We start from the raw sequence: 23,228 nt of genomic DNA on the forward strand, positions 1-23,228 counted from the left end.
GTTCCAAAGGGGGCTATCAAATGCTTCAAAGGGGGGATACCAAACGCTCCAAAGGGGGATACCAAACGCTCCAAAGGGGGATACCAAACGCTCCAAAGGGGGATACCAAATGCTCCAAAGGGGGATACCAAACGCTCCAAAGGGGGCTATCAAATGCTCCAAAGGGGCCTATCAAATGCTCCAAAGGGGGGCTACCAAACGCTCCAAAGGGGGCTACCAAACGCTCCAAAGGGGGCTATCAAACGCTCCAAAGGGGGCTACCAAACGCTCCAAAGGGGGCTACCAAACGCTCCAAAGGGGGCTACCAAACGCTCCAAAGGGGGATATCAAACACCTACATTTTGATGCGAGAAAAACTGGCTCAGTATGTATGGCTTTAGGTATATACCGTCTCTGAGCCACACCCTCTGCGCTAAAGAAAGCACATGTCCAATCATTTCTGGTCACTCAATACTCACTGACTGTAGAGTCTTTAAAGTTGCATTTTATTGTGTTGGCTGCTTTAGAGTGGTCATGTTAAATAAAAAGTACATTCGTGTAACTGCTTTGTGGCCAATTCTTAATGTAAACATTATTAGTTAATAATGCACCAGGTGAGCGGTTTCCATGTACAGTTTACATTAGTTGTCTGAAAAGCTATTTTATGTCAGTGCAAAATTGGTATTGTAACTAAAATATCTCTAATTCAATCAACATTGAATCAAAATCATTATTGAATGGGGACACATAACAGAATTGTTTTGTAATAGTTGGTCTTGATTTTAATCAGTAAATAACTTAAACGGGCAATCCACTTGACTGAATGCCGAACACCCTTTTGGTCTGATCTTTCAAAGGTTAGTTACAGTCCCAGTTCTACCAGTAGACTAGGTGCAGTAAGAGGGGTCTAAAAACCGCAGTGACACCAACGAAAACAGGCCCGGACTGACTTACTCTTGCATCACCTGCTATCATCACCCGTGAGTTTATTAGTCAAGCCAATTATGCTGCTTAAATTGGTCTTCACAGAGGTGTATGCAGGGAAACATATCTTTGGAAGATGTTTTCCTCGTACTCCCCCCCTGTTCTTGTCTCTTAATAAGCGGAGCTGGGGCTGAAGGGTAAATAGCGCTGTATTTTCGCTCTGTATTCTTTCTCTCTCCCTCTCATTTGTTTCTCTTTTTATCTCTACATCTTCCTTTCTCGTTTTGTCTACTGAACCATCTGGTAATGAGCAGTGCCACATACAGGACAATGGCTCTCGATATAAAATAACGAAGTGCCAGATGGGTATTCCAGATCTCTGACACGCTGATCTTCATTAAAATCTTCCCATCTCCACAGCGACAGACAAACTGCTGAAGTGTGATTTGCTTTAAAATAACACATGCATAACTTGACTGTCACTTCCTTCTGTAGATTATAATAGGCAATATTCTACATTACAATCACACTATAACTTTTGAATCCATGCAAACAACATAGCAAAACAGCCTCTGTAGCATGTTCGGAAATACATTGCTTTAGTTAATATCTCCAAACAGCAGCCTGTAGTGGAGCTTTATTGAACTGTTTGAATGTTGCGACGCTGCACAGAAATGCACCTGATAATTTCTCTCTTCTATTTTGTTCCCCAACAGCCATTCTCCATCCAAATCTGCAAACTGTCGTTTCTTTATTGGGCTGAGCTTTTGTGCCGTTGAGAAGATCATAAGTGTTATAACACGCACGCCTCAGGGCCCTATGAGTTTAAGATAGAACATTTTCAACATTGCCTGCAATTCGTAACCTGGAACCCTGATCCTCACTCGCAGTAATCTTCTCCTCCTTTGATTTGATTCTCTTACTGATTTAAACATATGAACATATTTAAACATATGTCGCTTGTTCGTTCGCTGGCCCAGTTCCATGTCAAAAGCGTCCTTTTGTGAATGTGTGTCAATGTGTGTAAACGTGTGTGAAGGGTTATCTGATGAGCAGGTGGCACCTTGTATGTATGTGTGAATGGAAGAAAGGAGTTATATTAAATGCAGTCTATTAACATTTACATTTAGAGGAGGAGATACAAATTGTTTGTGCTTGAGTAAGTATGGATTGCAATAAAAAAACTGCTGTATCCATAGACAGAAAGGGGTCTGGATTAGCTGCTGTTACCCACAACAGTCCATTAGACTATGGTGCTGTGGTACTGGTTATCACTCCGCCCCCATCCAACCACCCACGCCAAACACACACAAGCATAACCCTTCAATTATGTGATCCCTCCGGCTAATCCACGGCATTAATTGACAAGTTAGAAAAGAGACAAAGAACAAAAGCAAAAACACAAAATTTAAAGCCCTCTGAGTGCAAGCTATATATACAGTACACCCTTGGTTTGCATTGTGAGCTATGGTAACAGGCTAAAAGCGCCCAGTTCTTTTAAAAACTAAATACATGTACACATCAAAATAACAATTAAACTCTCACTCAAGCCATCTGTATGCGTTTTTCTACAAAGCCCCAGAGGTGACATGAAGTCAAAATACATACGCATGTACTGGGGACAAACACTCTTGCGTGTTTTGTTTTGCAAGATCTTGAGATTTATTTGCAAAATCTCAACTTTGAAATGGAGGAAAAAAATAAAAATTTAAATTACAAAAACATGTACTGGGACAAACAATTTTGCATGATCTTGACTTTGCTTTGAGAGATTTTGAGTTTTATTTGCGAGTTCTTGACTTTGGAGGGAAAAAAACATCTTGACTTTTGATCCTGAGTTTAGTGTTCGTCCCCAGTACATTATTTTTCTATAATTGTATTTGAAGGACAAATATTTGATGATTGCTGATCAGAAAAGAAATACAAAAAGCACTTTCCAAACCAACTGTGATGTTACTTTAAGTATGTTCTGCTTATTATGATTGTGCAGTTTGATACCTTCTGGCTGATAAGGCTGACCCAAGGGGAGGTGCAGTTGCTAAAATCCGGTCCCTGGGGGTCCCAGTATCCCTCTGGAGCCGCGCACAGGTATGACGCCACACCTAGAGAGAGAAGAAAGAAAGTGGCTTAGTAAGAACGATAACAACAAATGTATTACATCCAGAGACACACAACTATGTCAGTTTAGAAAGAACAGTTACAGTGGCATGTGTTTTCTAACATGTCTGTCTATACGTGTGTGTGTGTGTGTTTCTAAAAGACCTCATGCGAGACAATCAAGCTTCCCCACATTTTCTTCTTTATCCTCTTACTCTTTTTTCCCTATTTCAGAGTGATGGATTACACAATGCTTTCAGTCTTGTCAACTAATGCCCAATTCCTCTGTATGTCAAGTACTTTCTTTATTTTTTAAAGTTAAATAAACGGCGACGTCCCAAAGAAACACAACTCTTAAGTAATTAAATTAATGGGTGTAGCAAAATGTAATTGGATGGTTTAATCTTTATATGGACTGAAATGAAGTTGCTTCACTTGAGGGCAGACGCTGTCTGTATTTAATCATTAAAAGTCAGACAGTGTCTGCATGTGACAGTTCAACTCCTGCATGAGAAAAATACACCAAAATAGGTGCCAATTAAATCTGCCATAGCTGAATTCATCACGAAAGGTCAATTAAGCTGGTTTGAGGAAGCTGTCTCTGCTGACAGATACGTGATTCAGTTTTACAATGGTCCATCTGGGCTTAAATATAAATACATCTCTAGATTGAGTAGACCATCATAAGTTAAGACTCGCTAACCATGCTACACCTACCTTCAACCTTGTTAATCATTACTAATATCACTTAATCAAGAGATAGAACAGATTTTGTGGACATCTGTCCAACAATACAATGACTGCAATGGGCAGTAGTAAAAAACAAAGGGTGTCTTCGACTTGTTTCATATTTCTTCAAATAACTTGCATCTATATTTTCACAGTAGACATCAGCAAGGCTACACGTTGACATTAAAATGCCCTTGTTGTACTTTGAGAGAGGGTGTGTTGGAGGGTGAGACGACCAGCATTAGGAGATATAAATTTTGATTGACATATAATTTCCTTCCCCAGTCCACCTCGGACAGCCTTATGTTTGATGGGTTTATGAGATAAGGGACTCTGCATTTCCTCCTATATTGTGAGGCAGGACAAGGAGCGTGAAAAAGGGAAGGAGTAAGCGAGGGAGTCGGAGGGGTGTAGGGGGAGACAGAATGACAGCAAGCGAAGTGAGGTAGATGGAAGGGGAGCTCGAGGAACTTTCAAAGAGTGGCAGAGGAAGCTCACACAGTCGTGTTCTGCTTGGCAGTGTCGTCTGAAGAGCAGCGGCTTTGAAGAATGTGCCGAGAGGAGGTGGGGGTATGTGTTCCTCTTATCTTGCCATATGACGGCTGTTAGTGAGGTCTCGACGGGTGCCTGTGTTGCCCATTAATGAAGCCTCTATGTATGTATGTGTGTGTGTATCCGTCTGAGTCTGTGTGCTGATTGATCAGATTTTTTAGGCTTTGAGCCAGATTTGAGGAGAAAGTGTCACTAACAAGTCTAGAAAGACTTTCTCTATTAAAAATAATTATGATAGGGAAGTTTGAGAAAATTCCTAAAAAAAAGGCACATTCTGCAATTGTAACACATCTGATTTGCATTCCATCTTGTAGTTTTGATAATGTATTACCACCACTGAGTTGCTGTGTATTGTCTGACAGCACAAACTCACAATTTCCAGGTTTCCAGGTTACCTTTCAGTTAAGTTTAATTTTCAATTTTTTTTCCTCATGATTCATCTCCTAATTTAAGGATCCAGGGATATCTTCAACCTTATAATATCAAAGCCTTTACTTCAAGGTGCCCTGCCACAAAAAAACATTTCTTGTAAATACTTTAGGTCCATATGTTTGTGGTGGATGTGAAAATGAACTGCTACCTCCGAACGGCTTGAAACAAGGTAACCAAGACTTTTTTTCCACAAAGAAATGTTACACAGTTCATGGTAGAACTTCAGACATTACCACAAAGTAATGAAATCCATGTGTCAGGACACCTTTGAAAAAAAAAAAAAATCAGTGGCTAGGTCTCGATTAAATATGAACTTCTGCTTGATCAGAACTCTGATACTTTTACTTTCTGAGGTACTTTCTGAGGTAAATCTGAGGCAGCCGACATCGATTTTATCTTAATGCACACTTGCCTTAACTTCCTTAGGATTGATAGGAAGACAGAGCTGGGCCCACATATAGAGTTACAAACGGTCTGATGCCTGATAAACCAAGCTCAACAGCACTTTCAAAGTGCCGAACACAAACGTGTTTAGCCACTAATTAATTACACCAGTTGTATCTTGAGAGACAAGAAATAAATATGGGTGCAATGCTAAGCTATATTTAGCCTTGCATTAGTGAGTCAGGAATAAAAAGTGAGGAGGGAGGACAGGAAGCTAGATGATGAGGGTTGCAGGGGGAGAGTAAACAATAACCAGAACCCATACCAGCGACCAACGTCAAGTCAATGAGCCTGCTAACAAGAGTGTTGACATCATCTTAAAATGAAGGTTTTTGAAGATTAGGCAGGTTAACTGAATGTGACTATTATAGAAGGCTGTGTAAGACTATATTGACGCTCCACATACTGCAAAATGTTTGACCTACCAACAAATGAAACAAACAGAAAACAGTAATGCACAAATGGAAAAAGGTATGTGATTGGGATTGATCATTACTTATTTTCATAGTTTTGGCCAAAGAAATGCGTAAGGAAATCTCCGACAATGCTATAACGTCAACTACTAAAAACTTCTACAACAATGAACGAGTTTGGACTCAACAGTGCTGTACTGTGGTGAAAATGGAACTGATTGGCAAAAACTTCCAATTTACCAGTGGATCTACTCCAACAACCCCAACCCTTCAACTCTTGCTATTGGTTAGGAGCTCTGGAGAAGGACTTAACCCTCATGTTGTCCTCGGGTCAAATTGACCCCCTTTCCTGTATCAATATTTGTTTTAACTACCCAAAATAACATAACTAATTCCATACAACGCTCTTCTGCAACTTTATTTCAATTTTGGGGTGTCTTATTCAATTTTTATAGCATTTGAAAACCAAATTGAAGCGGTTTTGAAATAGTATTGAGTAAAAGTTGACATATCCCAGTCTGTGATTATCCATCAACATACCTTTCTTTAATTTTAGTCTAAATAATTCCTAATTTCTGCTTTTCTAACTCAAACATTAGGTAGAATTTCCTATAAATGAGGTTTATTCACCATACATTCCAAAAATAACTGCAAAACAAAAGTTAATAAGTTAATGTTACGTAATCGGAAATATCAAAAAGTTGCAAACTGGGAAAAAGACCCATCAAAAGTGTTGATGAAAGGGACAAAAAACACAGGACAAACTTAAAAACGCTGATTAAAAGCATTAACAAAAGGGTTGATTTGTAATTTTGACAGAAATATAACAAGGAATAAAACAAGTAGATCCTGCATATAAGTGGCTAAAATGAGTTCCCCTTGTAATGCAAGAAGGCTCCCCCTATTAAGTTCCAAGAGATGGATCCTAAGCCTGCTTGAGAGCTGTATAGTCCAACTGGCTTGAAAATGGCTCGAGATCCCCCCCCCCCGCCCAATTAGAGGTGGAAAGTCTGGCTTAGGATAAGAATGTCACAGCTTATTTAGCCGGCTGCCATCATGAATTAGACCCACATTGAAGAATGGATGGCCCTCATTTTATCTTCCAAATAACCTCAGGGTTTGTTTGAAAAGTGATTAAGGTATGCTCTGCCTGCTCATCATCATTGCACTTCAGCTGTGTCTGTGTTCCCAAAACTACTTGGGTTATAACTGAAAGAAGGTAACTACAAAATAAGACTCCATTACAACAATCTGCATTACCTGCGGTTCCAGGAGGACAGGGCATCTTGGCCACCACACCCTGCTTGGTCTTGGGCCAGGAGATGTCCATCATCACCAGGGGGTTGCAGTACTCCACCCTGATGTTGGGAAGCTTGGAGGAAGGCGGCACCCGGTCTTCGTCTTCTGGGACCAGACCCTCCACCACCGTCTGGACAGGGGCCACCACTGTGGATGCGGTCTGTGGCCACTGAGCCATTAGAGTTGTTGTGGCAGGGGACTTGGTAGTGGTAGTCCTGGAGGTTGTGGATGTCACAGTGACAGTGGTTGGTCGAGTGGTGGTCCTCGTTGTCATGGTCGATGTGTCCATGTAAACCATTACAGAGGAGGACGTTTCTGGTAAAGGAGAAACAGGAAACAAAGTGAACTGACAGATTCTGGGGAAATATACAGTTGGGAAAAGAGAGATTGAGAGTAAATGTACTTCTTCTCAGTCACACATCATTAATGTCTGAGAGGGAAACTTATTTTGGTGCCGGTAAAAAAAAAAGTGCGCGCAGGGGAAGGAGGGGGGGGCTTCTATTCTTCCCTCCGTTCCATTTGTGTGTTGAAGAGAAGATAGTTAAAAAAGGATCAATTGGAACTGGCAGGTGTGACTTGCATGGGATTGCATGGTGTCTAGTTTTGGACTCCCGCTGGTTACACACACGCACACACACACACACACACACACACACACACACACACACACACAGCTGTGCAGTCTTAAAGTTGCTATTGACAGGGGCATATCTCTGCGAGTCAATAGCTACACGCTATTTCTGGGTCAGCCGGGATAAAATGATACACCTATTCCCATGATGTTAGTTCTCCCTGTGGTTACACTTCAGCGGGTGCTTGCTAATGACGCTTTTCGCCTGCCCTGTTGCTGTAGAGGGCAATCATAATAACACCAACACACACTGATCCACCCATGAACTGGCTTAGTAATCCTTCTCTTTCCACTCAAATTCATGTACACCTCCTGGACTCCCAGTCATCAATCATCCCATCTACTCATCTATTCTGTCCCCTTTATATCCCTTCCCCTGTGTCACTTATTGGAAAATAGGGCCCCCAAATTAATTTAGCACCACTTGGTTAAGCCACAGAGGGTCAGAAGACGCATACCAGGTGTTTTTCTTCTTATGGAACTGTCCTATGGACACTTTTTATTTAAGAGCATCACTCTATAGTCCACATTCACATTATTTTTACACAAAGAATTTTCAATAGGGGATGATTTCTTCATGATCTGATCTTATTACTGTGTGTGGTTTTGGAGCAAGGCTGCTTGCTGTAGACCCTTTAAATAAGCTCCCATGAGAGAACACTTTCTCACAGACACAATCTGGGCCTTTGCAAAATTGCAATTTGGGATGGGCGTTCTTTTTTCTTGGCCTAATGCAGAGATACAATCAAAATGACAGAAGTGACAAATGGTCCCAATATTTGTATGAAAGGGGAGCAAAACAAAATTTAATGAGGGTCGACTTTAGTTTGGCAGGTGTAATGGCCATCATGCATCCAGAGAGCTGAGACAACAGACATCACTGCTGATATCCAGTTCGGCGAGATTCAATTTGCCATCGGACAATTTCTTTGCACGGTGAATTTGAAAGCGGTGAAATAAGAAAGCATAAATTAGTGCCACTGTTTTGGAACCGCTATCAGCAGTCAACGCATTCAACACTTAACAGCATTCAACGACAGCCAAGGCTGATTAAATAGGCTGCCGCCGCAGCAAGAGTTCCAGGCTGATTGAGTATTTGTTTTCTCTCGCTAACAAAAGAGTTTGTTGTGTTTTTAACATCCGCAGGTAGCTTGGGCACAACTGTGGAGGTACTCCATCAGTAAAGTGGAACTATAACAAGAATCTCATTGAATTGCACTATGCACTACGGGCACACAGTGTCTTTTTCCCCTCCCAACTGCCGATAGTGCAGGTTGTATAACTTCGAAATATCTCTCACAGAGAGAAAGAAAAATAAATTAGCAAAGTACAGTTTGGAAAAGATGCTATTACGACTATGTGGATGCAAATGCTTAAGTGAGCTAACCCGAAAGAATAGTCCCGTGCTCACACACTGGCACAGCAAGCAACATGAACTGACACTACCACCCATCAACAGGGCTTTAAAAAAAAAAAATCACATGAATGCTCAAATAGGTATTTAACATTTCCACCAGCCACAGAGACATCACCATTAACATTCTATAACGACTACAAGACATCATCATCAATCTGCGCCACGGCAACCCTTCGTCTGCAATGATCATGGAAATAGAAGGATAAAATATGTTCAAGGACACCAGCCTGTTTATTTGATTATTCATGAAATAACTTGTTTATGCATCTGTATTTGAGAAGCCATGATAACCTCAAATATGTTACGCAAACTCTTGGTGAAGGGAAGAGGCATCAATTTTAGTTTAAATGAAATCAGCTGGTGGTGCATATAGTAAAGGAGACCATTATTAGAGTACCTCATGGAAATCTGATCTGGGAAATTCAGTGCTCATATTGAGGTCAGTGGAGGCCACCTTGCACAGGCTCAGATAAGCTAGTGGCTAAAAAGGTGTGCAGACGGGCTTCTTAGGATAAGGGGAACTCTGTACTGGTCAGGACGGCTGATACAGGAGCGATTCTGACGGTGGAAGGGTTTTGCTGAGCGTCTTTGATGCTTGTGGATCCCAAAATGAACATGAACATGTGATGCAGTGACCATAGTTTTATAGGAAGACATACTAATAAATAAGACACACCGGAGTATACATCTATTTTGTACATATAAATAAAAATAAACTGTAGAAACAATGTGTACTTGTGTTTTGATTTTGATATTTGATCGATTCCCTGCAGTATACTTTGTTCATTGTGAATTAGTTTGTGTACTGCTGTATGTATGTATGTATGTATGCATGCATGTATGTACGTACTGTACATGCATGTATGTATACATGTATGAATGCTTGCATGTATGTATGTATGTATGTATGTATGTATGTATGTATGTATGTATGTATGTATGTATGTATGCATGCATGTATGTGCGTACTGTACATGCATGTATGTATACATGTATGAATGCTTGCATGTATGTATGTATGTATGTATGTATGTATGTATGTATGTATGTATGTATGTATGTACATGTATGTATGTATGTACGTACATGTATGTATGTATGTACATGTATGTGTGTATGTACGTATCTATCTATCTTTCTATCTATCTATCTATCTTTAAAGTTGTTTATGCCCAAATATCAGTGTAATCCAGAAGTTGGATAGGTTTAAAATGAGATTATATACAATTTTTTTTAGATGAATTGGCAGATTCTTCTTCATAAAAATGAAAAGCACTCTCGATACATAATAAAGCACACTATTGGTCAGTTCAGTAAACTCAAGGGTTTGGTGCTTTTATGCATTTCTTCCTGGTCTGGTGACCAATAGCTTATGTTGGTAAATCATATCACATAGATTTTAACTGATATTTCTGATTAGGATTGTTGACTTTATGACTCCTCTTGTGCACTATATCTAAACAAATGTTTAACACAAAGAAATTAGGACACCATACCCTACCAGGAAAACATATTTACCGCTTCTGGACCGCTGTCACAAGCGACCTACAGAATATTGGCTCACTGAAATGCCCAATGCCCCAAAATTCCAATATTATTATAAATCTGGTGCTTTTATGCAACCTGGTTCTTTCTAACAGAATGGAACCGCATACTACAAACATATTCATGGTGTCATAAGGTGTGTTTACTTCTTGTCTTACATTTATCATAAAAAAACATTTAAATGTTTACAGACCAAGTACAGCTTTAGTGCTAAGCTCCTGAATGCACCGCGATGAGCAACGGTGCTTTTCATTGCTTATGAACTTCTCATTTCTAAGAGAAAGAATGTGCTGTTAAATGTTATACACTCTTGCTTTAAAGTTTGTAACAGGCAATCCATTTCTGATTATGATTATACCAAGACAAATACCAGCTATCAATGTATCTCTATTTCAAAGATAATGAGATGATTTCAGTTTACCAATCCTTTGTAAATAATAAAAGTTATCACAGCAGCTTCTTTAATGCTGGGTGATATGACAGTACAGAGAAATATGGCTTGCGGAAATTGCCATCACAGCATGAGGTTAATCAAAGTCACCAGGAACCATGTCTAGAATGTAATTCCATACTTTCAGATGATCCCGTTGAGCTCACTTGCTGAATTATTTTTCAACACGCAGCATGTTAAATACGCCCGCAAAGACCTACACAAGAGACAGAGAGCAGGAGTGGAAAAGAAGAAAGTGTCCTTGAGCAAACTTGTATATCTTTTCCATGTGATGAGCACAAAAAAAAAGGAAAAGTAAAGCCAGCAGCAGACAGCAGCCACAGTCTGCAGGCATTATCGCCTTGGAGACAACACAAGGGCATTTTGTTTTGCTTTGCCAGCTTTCCCATTCTCTCCAAAGGGATGAAAAAAAACCACAATGGCACCAACGAGGTGAACGAGACGTTGCTATGCTCCGAGTGACTCGTAGGTAACCAAACAAGGAGATTTCAACGTCTGTAGCATTTTTTGAGCTTTACAAAACAAAACTGTCGACTACAAATAAGACATAGCAATGTGACTTAGATGGGAGAACTCTTCCCATCCTCTCTTATGTACTTCTTATTCCCATGTCTACATAAGAAGTACTATCTCTTTGCAGTATTTTAATTGGAGAATTGAGTCATCGGATGTGTTAAGGAAATGTTTTTCCAAACTTAGGATCGGGACCCAAAATGGGTCGCAGACCCGTTTTATTGGGTCGCCAATTGGCAGAGAACAGACTAAATGCTCAGCATGACCTCAGAATGGCACTTTCAAAAACCGAACCTAGAATAGATCAGCTGGTTAATATCTTCAACCAGCCACATACATCTCATTAAATTCAAGTCAGCATTATTTTAAAAAATCTTGGTGTCGGTTCTGAGGGATGATGGGAGGGGATAAGAAAATGAGTTGAGAAAGGGGTGAGACACAGAAAGGAGAATAGAGACCTTTTCTGTTTTTGTTCACTTTTATAATGGAATAAATATACTTCATATAAATTTAAATTCATGGTTTTGTTCCGTAAATTTGGGTCCCGGGGAGACACCAAATCTCTCATTTGGGTCTTGAGCTGAAAAAGTTTGGGAACCACTGTGTTAAGGTATTGCACAATAATTTACAAGTTTAAGTACATAATTCAATACAATAGCCTCAAAACTCAAAGCAGTTTATCTTTAGTATATTTAAGATTCAGTGCAAGGCATACCAAACTTGATTAAAATGTACTAACACTAACAGCCAGCTATTCGATATTCAGGATTGTTAAGATAAGGGCTTAAGAACACCTAAAATGGCAACCTTTTTATTTATAATCCACTCATCATTTACTCTCAGCTTTTATTGCAGAGAATCCCCCTCACCAAACGCATGGCCACTGTTTCCACCACACACCAAGCTCTGTGCTTTATTTCAAAGCATTCATTTCAAACTAATTAGCCCCTCTTTCTGTATCCCAAAGCTCATGGCTTTCACAATTAGATAAGCTCGCTCTATTTCTCTTTGGGCAAAAAACCCGCTATGTTACTATGAAATGAATCCGGTTCATATGACTTGCCGTTTCCGCACCGAGAGCGGAGTCGTCAGCTTTGAGAAAATTCTGCAGACTCAAGATCAAAAGAGGTGCAAAGGGCTTTCGGGGGTAAAAATGAAACTAGCGTCAGACGGTAAAGTGACTCTTCCAAACTCAAGCTGAACCCAATTACCTCCTAATTTCAGTATTTGAACCTTTATGCATGGATACATCTTCAGCAGGCACTTTCACAGACTGTAGAAAATATTGGACAGTCTTAGTGCCATGTCAGCCATTAACTTTCTACTAGCCTCTTTAAGGCCTGCAAAATGGGATTTTTGAGTGCTGGGACAGGTATTTTTAGAGAGTCATATCTGAAGCCTAACATTAAAATATGTGTCCCAATGTGACCCTAACCTGATGGGACAAAAGCAGAGAGATTTGGAGAAAAAACTGTTTATTCAGCCTATTATATCAGCTCATTGAGCATTAATTTGACGTCATAACAGTACATTTCTTCTATGATGAGAAATATCCATACATAAAAAGGAGTAACGTTATCTATTTGAAGCAATCTCACAAACTCTGTCCTAGCTTCACAATGGCATAATTCACTAAGCTCCCAAGCTTATCAATTCCCTGACATTTGTCGTATTATTCTACCAAAATACTACACGTGTCCTTGTGTGCTGAGGAAAATGGTTTGCAAATAAAAAAAGTCCTGTCATTTCATGGAGCCTTTTGTGGAAGGCCTACAAATCCATCAGATAGTTCAACTGGGATGTTGGGGAGGTGGGTGGGGGAGGACAGTGGGGGGTGGTGTGCGGTAAATTATGCAGCCAGACATCCGGTAATGCTTCGATATCATCTGACATTATGAGAATCGTAATGGATGGGAGCAGTGCATTGTTTGGCAATTAATTTCTCATTCCACAGCTCTCTTCTCGGGATTTGAGAGGGCATGTATGGAGGTCATAGAGCGCTGGGAGAAGCGTATGCCCTGGGCTGATATATATGCACACATGGACGCAGGCCCAGAAAGACACTCTCAGTGTTGGAGTTAAACGACGTGAGCAAAGCATGCTTGCGTATGCACTACAGTGAGCTACTGTAAGGTGAATTCACTACACAGATGTGCAGTAAATGCATGCAAAGGCAAAAAAAAACAACAACACACGAGTGCTGTTTTTTTATCTAATGTAGTGTATCTGCATTTGCAACCTTTATTCGCTAAATAGATTTTTGTGAGTTTATTCTATAGATTCTCAAATAGTCTCAAAACCTTCGATCAAAGCACATTATACAGCTACACATCTAATACTAATAGTATCTATAGTACTGTAATAGTCTGTATTAAAAACTCAGTCTACAGAAATGTATATTAAGGAACATATTGTCTAAGCGAAACTGATACATTTTGTATTACTTTTTTTACTTTGATCTTTGAGTCGAAACTTTTGTCTCAGGATACTGACAAAGCCAAACATCGTCAAACATACCAGGGAAAGCAAAAGGAGCAAAGAGTAGTGTGAGCACTGCGTGAGCAGAGGGGATTTCACACTCACTTAGAGGAAAGGCACTCTCCTCCAAGATCTTACCATTTGCCAAAAAAAACATGAAGTGAGGCTTTTCAAAAGACTGTCAACTAAAAGTAGCATTGGCCAAATGGATATGGCAAAGCTGTCCAGAGGAACTATGTCAGTGGTGATATAAAAAGTTAAAGATCCTACAGAGGCCTCCAATCAGATTTACATGGCTGATTGGCCCAAAATAAATCACTTTGAGTTTGCGTATAACCAAGCCTGTTAAATTTATTGTGGCAAATGTTTGGCACCCTAGAGAGAACCGGTACACACACACACACACACTCACATCAGGAGTAGAGCAGAGAAAGAACAGGGTGGAGGAGAACAGAGCTGATCAGCTACGTGAGGATAGCGGGGGGTGAAACACCTTGTGTGTTTAAATCAAAAAGTGAAACCAAACTGTCAGGAAGCACAAATGGTATATTTTTCTGGCTCTACAAACAGTAACAGCTCTATAAAAAGTCAAATTGGTGGTTTTTGTCGTAGTCAACTAAGATTTCTCTAGTTGATAAGTCATTTTGTTAAACTTTTTCAATGTTGAATAAATATCCATCCAGAAGAATTATGAGCACATCTCTGGTAAAACTGAAAATGGTATATGATATATTGCTTTATCAATATTTTGTCACACACAAGACAAAGTTCTTTGATTTTACACTATGTTTTTTCCCATTTCTGTACATGTCAGAAGAGATGAATAGGGTGTGGGCCTTAATTGAGGAATTGCCCGCCACCCCTCTCACTACACAGGTGATCTGTGTGTGCTTTGTGGATCAAGGTAGGGCCGCCAAGGCCCTTGATGGATGGCGAGTCAGGAGGGACACCAGACAGAACCATGTGAAATATAATGGGGTATCACACAGAACAAACCGTGATGCCACTTGAAACATGAGCTTGACCACTCCAACAGACAAAGGCTTTGGACAAAATTCAGAGGTATACTAAGATCATCACAACACACATTCACTGATATGGTAACAATGATTAGATTTTACTTTAATATATTCCCTTCAGTTTTACATAAGGGAAAAGGGCTTTGAAAGATTCAACCAGGCTCTGAAGGACCAACAAAGCATTCCCTGTTCCCAAGCTAAGAAATCCAACGCTGTATTACTAACTGATCCCCATTGTGTTTTAACATTAAAAGAGTTTGCAAGAAAACAGCGCATTTGTGCATGTGTTTGTGTGTTAGAAAAATCATGCAAAACTATAATCCCGAACCTTGCACTTTCCCTTAAAGAAAATTGCCCTCTGCAGGAGGTGCATCAGGCATGTGATAAGTGCATGGCCTGCAAAAAGGCATGTAGCCTACATTTCTAAGCCTAAAGATCAAAAGCGGCTTCAATGCAGCATGCAAAAGACTGCATAAAAGATTTTGGTGGAATAGTAGCATTAAGATTTATTTGAATTGAATGTATGATCATGGTATTTCTGAAAGCTTGTATCAAGAACAAGAAGGTTCTATGACGACTGCAGGGTGTATCTATCTCATAACATGTCAAAATGTATCAATCAAGACGCAGATTGACAGGTACTGGAAGCTACTGAATAATCAATGGAAGCCAAAGGACAACAGTTTGTGCCTTTAAGAGCACACTGAGTCACACTAAGATTATCTCCACCAGACAGTGCCAGCCTGCATTTACCGCTTAGACATTCTTAATCAATTTAGCATGTGTCAGGCACTTCCAAATAGAGCACAGACTGGCCTGAGCGTCCAAAACATCAGCTGTTTCGGCATGAAGGTCGGGGTACCAAGTCTGCAGGCTCCCTGCAGGCTGGCACCATGCCCTGGCCAGATGGCAACATGTGGCAAAATTACAGGACTGCCAGACGGTGAATGTATCAATGACACCAACTGTGCCGCATCATATGCACCAATCATGAGCCAACAAAAGAATCATTTAGGTGTTGTCTCACTGAAATGGGAGATGATGGGCGCATCTCACAGATACTAAATAATGAACAGCCTAATAGAAAACACACTAGAATCTGAATATGTTCATTTGAATGATCACTAAAAATCTGAAATGTTACTTAAACAGCATTGGACAGGATTGTAAAGTCCATTAGAAGTCTGTAGAGTACAATAATGTTGTAAAACAAACTGCTTCTAAGTTCTAACAAATATGATGTAGCATAAGCAGCATGGGACTTGCCAGTGCAGCAGCAGCAGTTGAGTGAGACTGAGGGTAATTGTTTTCATGCGGATGCCCTCGTCTTTGTAGACCTGTGTGGAGCCAGTGCAGCCAGTGCCTCACGCTCACTGTGGCAGACAGCTCAGAGGTTATTCTGGTAAAGATGATCCCAGGACTAATGTCTCCAGGGAAGGTTGAAGGAAACAATATTGCATGCAGCTAGTCCAATTCAGCCCAAACGCAAGATTATTTGGATTAGTTACTAATACTCTCATTTTGGAGGGAACTGGCAATGACCACTGAGAAATACAATCTTAAATCTGAGATGGCAACACAAAAACTACGAAACCGCGCATATACAGCAGCATTATAATGCAGAATACAATAGTCCATGTGCTTTGGTTGAGTCTGAAGGAGGTCAAGAGACGAGCTTGTTACACTAAACAGAAATGAGCGGTTAAGAGAGTGGATGGATGGTTTGTTGAGCAGTAACATGCTTCCAGTAAAACGTTGCTGACTTTGGGGTTTTGATGGAACGGTAGCATCTTTTCAAGGTTGATTGTCTGGTGAGTGGCAATTATACTTCTTGCTATCTTGACACTGATTCTTTCAACTTTTCCAATCAGAGGTGTTTGCAAGCCTCTGTGTACAAACCCCTACAATTTGTCTTTAGTGGAGGGGATGATTGAGCGGAACCACACAGTGATGGGAGAGGTGAGAACCCTCTAAATAGTGGATCTGGAGAACCTGATTTGCCACAACTTCCAGAAGACCGACAACCTCGGGGGAAGCCGTTGTGGCCTTTACCAAGTAGCTTGCAAAATTATCTTACAATCAAAGGACATTGCATTTTTTGTCTATGTGCTGTATCTTTGTCACATGTTCTTAAAAGAAAATCGAAGAGCAATTTCCCAGTTTCTCCTGAATATTCCGAATTGCATGTGACCATTAACAGTGGATTTATGCTAAGAGAGAGCTTTTGTATCAGCCTGCTAAGAGCAGTCAGTGCAGGAGATTTTTTTTTAAATCACCATTTCAGTGAATTTAATTAACAATGGAGTTGTCATGGAAGCACTCTTGGGCATAGATCATCTGTCCTTGAAAACAGCCCGTTTGGCCAAAAAATATTGCCGCCTGTTGAAGAGACTTCAGCAACTGTACAGTAAATTGCCACCGCAGTATTGTGGGGACTATTCTAAACAGAGAAAGGAAAAAAAGGTTTCTTTCCATGAATTACATGTGCATCTATTCACATAGGGTTTGTTTTTGGTGAGGTAAAGAACTTTCATCTTTCGAGGTAAAACTATAATACCCTTTCCTGAAAGAGATAAAAATGTGTCAAAACTAACCAATTAGATCGAATAGGACATTTAGAAGTCCAGATATTGGGTTTTTATGCAATTCCAGATATGACTCCCCTGTCCCTCCCTGCCTACTGCTCTGTAGCAGGTGCTGGGCCCCGGCCCGTGCTGTTGGGCATACGGCAGCGAGCCCAAGTTTGGATATAGCAAATTCTCTCTTGCTCTCTTGCCAATATACCATACGCTACTGGTATTCCAGTTCATGCATACTCATGGAAGTGGAAATGAGCTTTCTGGGAGTGTCAACGGGCATGGTGATAACTGACAAATTTCATTTCTCTTTTTAGGAGCAAAAGCTAAATACTGCATCGGCTTTAGACTCTATATAGTGTGCTAACCTTAAGCATTTATGTTTCCATTTTGAATTTAATAATTTTGATATTTGAATTTTGAATTTTGTTTAGAGCTTTTTTGCAATAAATGGTTTGAAACTCCTCATCTTCCACACATCTGTGGCTCTTTCACAGCAGCCATCGTTGCTGCGACTTCCTGTCAAGGCTATTTCCACCTTTCCACGAGCACATTCAGCTATTGATCTACGTGTATTCTCACTGCAGTTCCAACATTAGGATAGGATAAGGATTCAACTGCAAATGCAGACTCATTTGTGTGTGGTGAAGTGGTGTACACAGTAAGATTTTACCAATGTTGTGGTATCTATCCATCTATATCTCACAATTAAGCTCCTTGTGAGACAATCGTGTGGAATATGTTCAAGTTCCACTTTATTCATCCTTAGAAAACGGAAATTTAGTGTGCAGCAGGATATCTAAAAAAAACAAACATACACAGAGAAAAAAAACACTAGATCCCAAACACATTGTAAACACAACACAGGACACATTGAGACGCTCCGTCCCCCAAAACCAATGACGGAATCCAATCAGACAGCACACAGGTCAGTATGTCATAATGAACGATGACAGGAATAAATGAATAGTTAAAAAATGTGCACAGCTAAAAGCACTTGCTTTGACCAGAAGAAGTCTGCATCCTCTTTTTCAGCATTTGGTCTAATATGAAATGGTTTCCAATCCATACAATCACTCTTTCATTTCTTATCAGTTTGTTTATCTGACATTTTTTTTTTTCTTTGACTCCATCCATAGACTTGATTAGTGGCCTTGACTAACTGCCATTTAGCTCATATGATAGCCATGTTGTCTCTCTCTCTCTCTCATGGGTGGGCCAAATTTCTCTCTGGGCGGGCAAAGCAGAGAAAGGGGAGGTAACCTTGCTCCTTATGACCTCATAAGGAGCAAGATTATAGATCGACCCATCTGAGCTTTCGATTTATCAAAGGCAGAGCAGGATACCCAGGGCGCTGTTTACACCTTTCACCATTTCTAGCCACTGGGGGACCATATGCAGGCTGCAGGAACTCATATTAATGTTAAAAAAAAAACTTATAAAGTGAATGCCATGGGACCTTTAACTTCAACAAATGATATTGTAATTTAGCTAGCTGTGTATCATTAAAAACAAACACTGTAAAAATGGTGACAGATTGAATGAATATATTATTGGATGTGTTGATGAAAGCCTCTGAGTGTAGAACAATAACAGGGGTAGAGTATCATCCAGTGGCGTAAAATAAATTGAACTGGCAAGCAGCAGGTAGAGAAGGCTCCAGAGGAGAATGCTGAGGTAGGTTGTTCACAGTCAAATAAGTTGTGACATTTTGACTAGAGCTGTTGATGAGATAGCGCTAATAATTACCATGCTGTTCAAAAACAGGTTCTTTTTTAACTCTTTCATGCTTCTCAACAAGCACCAATTTCTAAAAAGAACAATGGAACAGAGAAACTAGACTTTTCAAAAGAGTTTTTGGAAGTGTAATGTGAGCTGTCGCTTGTTTCTTTGCAAAGGCAACAGCTAGAGTGAGTCAAAGATTTAGCTTGTGGCTGAAACACAAAATGTGAAACGTTTACTGTGTTAAACACCCGATGGGTCCTATCTTGCACCCGGCCCAGCGGGGTGCAAAGCCCGACGCAAGTGTCTTTGCTATTTTAAGACAAATGCAGTTGTCAGTGTCCCATCCTGAGCTCAAGTTGTTTAAATAGCAAATGCATCTGCGCCCCTCTGTGCGCCCATGGGTGTGCTGGTCTTACAGAGAGGTGTGTTCAGGTGCATTCTGGCAGTATTGCTATCTTGAGGCAGCGGGAAGTGATCGCACCATTGACCAACAAAAACCCGGTCTAAAGTCAATAACGCAGAATTTCATTGTTATTTTAACAGCGCATTTGTAAAATGGGCCTAGGCTCGTGGACAGCGCACACACTATGTTTGTTACCCCCACACACACACACACCGTACACACACCCTGGCTGATAAAGGGAATGGGAGAAGACACTCAAAATTGGTTGATTGCATGTTACTCCCAGAACACACCTATGATTAATGAAGACACTGAGAACAAGCCTTTGGAACCATGCACCTGGGACTCGTGAAGGACATTGTACGGAACCATTCACGTTATTTTTTGGGACAATTTGTTTGAAAGAAACCCAAATTTCTGACATAGAAACTTTTTGAAAATGGGTCAAATTTGAGCCAAAGTCAACAGGAGGGTTAAAGTGGGATGTTCTGTTGTCATAACCCTTTGCACTGAAATTCTGAGCTGACCCCAGTACTGAAACCGAAAAAAGTAACATATATGAATATTCTGAAAAAACAAAACAAAACAAAGAAATAAGTTGGTCTTACCGAGTCTGTTGTCCAACGCTCCAAAGTCTAGCGAATACTTCACAACATGGTAATTGTTCCAAACATACAGAAGGTTGTCTCTGGGATTGTAATCCACTGCAGCGATGTACTGATAGGAGTTGGGGAAAGAGATGTCCAGAAAGCCATCTTTACTTAGCTCTGTGTTGTAGATGTAGTCAATCTTGTTTCCTGTTGCCTCATTGTCATCGTCCTCATACACTGACTTTACTACGTACAGGATTCCACAGATCATGAAGGCGTTGGATGCTGAGCGCTTGTCGTAAGATGTGTCCCAGGTCCCCTCAACGCGTAACGTGTACGGATTGAGCTGGCTGATGACAATCCGCCCATTGTTCTGCTCAGTGGCATAAATCACCCAAAGGCCATTTTCGTCAACAGCCAAGTCAATGTCTGACTTCCCTCCCCAGCGGTACGGAGATGTGTCATGGTAATTGGCATTGGCAATGATGGCCTCGCCGCTCTTGATACGAGTCCGCAGGTCAAACTTGACAATGTTGCGCGTGCGCTCCTTGTTGAAGAAGAGTGCCCCGTCATAGACCACGAAGCCTGTTCCGTCAACGCGATGGGGGAGCTTGTAAGTTGTCGTCGGCCTTCCGGCGATGAAGTCTTCTTTGGAGGAATATTCAGTCAATGTGTCCGTGCGGTAGGGTGTCCAGGGCATGTAGTAAATCTTATCGGAGGCCTGGAGAGGGTCTTTGCACCAGGCTCCTGACTGGTGGTCCGATTCAAAGAGGTGCTCGCTCTGGTACACCCTGCGCAGAAGCCCTGGGCACAGGAATACTGAGGAGCCAAAATAGGGGAAAGACAAGTACAGAGTTACATTGGCAGGTATTATACCTTGATGAATTAAACAGCAACTGGATGTAACTACACTGAGGTCGAAATACACAGCTTCTTCTTTTCTTCACTGTGAAGAGACACACCCACGCCATCAGTGTTGGGATGATCAGAGATTAAATGCAGAAAAGATTACTGACTGTCAGACAAAGAATGTAATTAGTCATGTAATTTGTTGGCTTACTCCGAGATTTGGTATGTATCATGCATGGAAATTAAAATTAAATAGGAAATTTACAAACTCCACCACCATGGCTTGGTTTCAATTACTTAATGCAATTTACAATTTTTGGTATACTGTATGATACTTCTAATTCATTTAGTCTCTGAGCCTGAAGGCAATTAGTTTACAGAATCACTGAACGGAGGTCCTCGTAGGGAGGGGTGAATAGATTAAGTGAGGGTTATCTCTTCTGACTTAATGTATCAGAAAGAAGTTAGAATACACTGTTAAAACCTACCTCACACAGTCTCACCCACACTTACACACATGTTACCATTTTAGTTTCTTACCATTTACGAAAAGGCTTCTCTGAATCTATCTACTAAATTATATATAATTACATCGGTAAAAAAGGTTTCATTCTTTTCTTACATTAAAACACCCTGGTGGCAATCTTAATAAATAGTATTAAACAGAATAAATGAAAAGATCATGATAAATAGCCATGCTGTAATTATTGCCCGAGTCCGCAAGAAAACAAAAGACAAAAATACAGTAATTACATCATCTCTATAATGATTGCCTGTCTATTATTTTACCCACATGACATTTTTAGTCTGTGGCATGATTTACAACACCACACACGCAGTAAACTAATTATATGTGAACTGGTTTGCACTCAAATCTGATAAAGCCTGGCCAAGGCAGTACAGCTGGAGCAGGTCAATAGTGCGAAAGCTAATTCCAGTCGGTTATGGATTATCTTGGACTGAGGCAATTATTGTTTTCTGTCTGTCTAAAAAGATCTGAAGACATCTGAATTCAGGATTGTAGTGACTATAAATCCCTGGTAGGTTATACAGTACATTTAAATTAGAATTTTGATCTTGTAGTTACAAAAAAAGGACAAAGAATGACAAAATAAGATCAAATTACACATTACTATACTCACCACAACATAGCTCAGAAGTGTTTATCAAAATAGGACATCGCTCAAAGCACAAAAAGAAATACTATCCAAAGTTTATGTGTGATAGAAATAATAAAGAATGTAGACAGTAGAGTTTTCAGGGTTGAGCCCGCAGTACTTCACACATAAAAACAATGTGTGGGTGACGGTTCCTTTCACTGTTATGGGCCAGGAGCCTGACACAGTGCTGACAGGTTCTCACCGCAGATCCGTCGAGAGGTAAAAGCTGCGCGCTCCGAGCAGGAGGAGAAAGAGACAGCGAAAAAACAGAGCCTTCTTTCCCTTGTAATCTCTTAAGATTAAACATGTTGTCTACCTGCAGGTGAAAAATGTGTCGAGCTGCGTCCCGTTGACATAGCGCCTTGGCACACATCTCAGCGGATGCTCCACTAAATGCTAAGAGGGCTGTTTCTAGGGTTGAAAAAGATGAGATGTGCTGGGGTACAAGGTCAGGGGAGGTAAGCTTAGTACTGACAGCACGCCGGCCGGGCGCTATGAAATATGCTTTTTAAGGACGTAAGCACAAACATGGAAGAGTGAATGAAAGATATCAGAGAAGTGATGCAAAAGCAATCATGGCTTTCATGGGGAAATTCACAAAAAACTGACACAGACAATAGCTTCAATGCTCATTCTCTTTGCCACAGATTTCAGTGTTACGTCCTTATTTAATGACTACTATGAAACTTCAAATTTATTGCGTAGCTATTAAAGCAGAACTCTTGAGTCTTGTTTAATGGTTCCATTTCCATCTTTGACTTGAATCCAGCTTTGTAGTTAACGCCTGACAAAAGGACGTGCCTCCAGCTCATGCAGAAAGGTACAAAGCTACAAACACAATGCTCCTGGGGCACGCATTTATGATTTAGCATATGTTCTGCAGCATCGTGCGCTACTGATAAAGTAAGAATATGGATGCCTCGGATCCGTCTCCAGTATTGACTGGTTGCTCCCTGAAGGTTATAGCCATCATCACGTTAGAGCTATAATCAAAAATGCTGA

At 40.5% G+C, this 23,228-nt stretch overlaps 1 protein-coding gene across 1 annotated transcript in view; it reads right to left on the reverse strand.

Annotated features, from left to right (window-relative positions):
- The window catches only part of LOC117962194 (adhesion G protein-coupled receptor L3-like), a 229,202-nt gene that overhangs the window by 61,786 nt on the left and 144,188 nt on the right, over positions 1-23,228 (reverse strand). The window contains exons 7-9 of the mRNA XM_034901333.1: positions 20,236-21,036; positions 6,831-7,184; positions 2,902-3,005 (exon numbers count right to left, since the gene is read on the reverse strand). Of these exons, the coding sequence (XP_034757224.1) occupies positions 2,902-3,005; positions 6,831-7,184; positions 20,236-21,036 (1,259 nt within the window). The remainder of the gene's footprint in view (positions 1-2,901; positions 3,006-6,830; positions 7,185-20,235; positions 21,037-23,228) is intronic.

The sequence above is a fragment of the Etheostoma cragini genome, chromosome 19 (assembly GCF_013103735.1).
Source record: "Etheostoma cragini isolate CJK2018 chromosome 19, CSU_Ecrag_1.0, whole genome shotgun sequence".
In the NCBI taxonomy this organism is placed as follows: Eukaryota; Metazoa; Chordata; class Actinopteri; order Perciformes; family Percidae; genus Etheostoma; species Etheostoma cragini.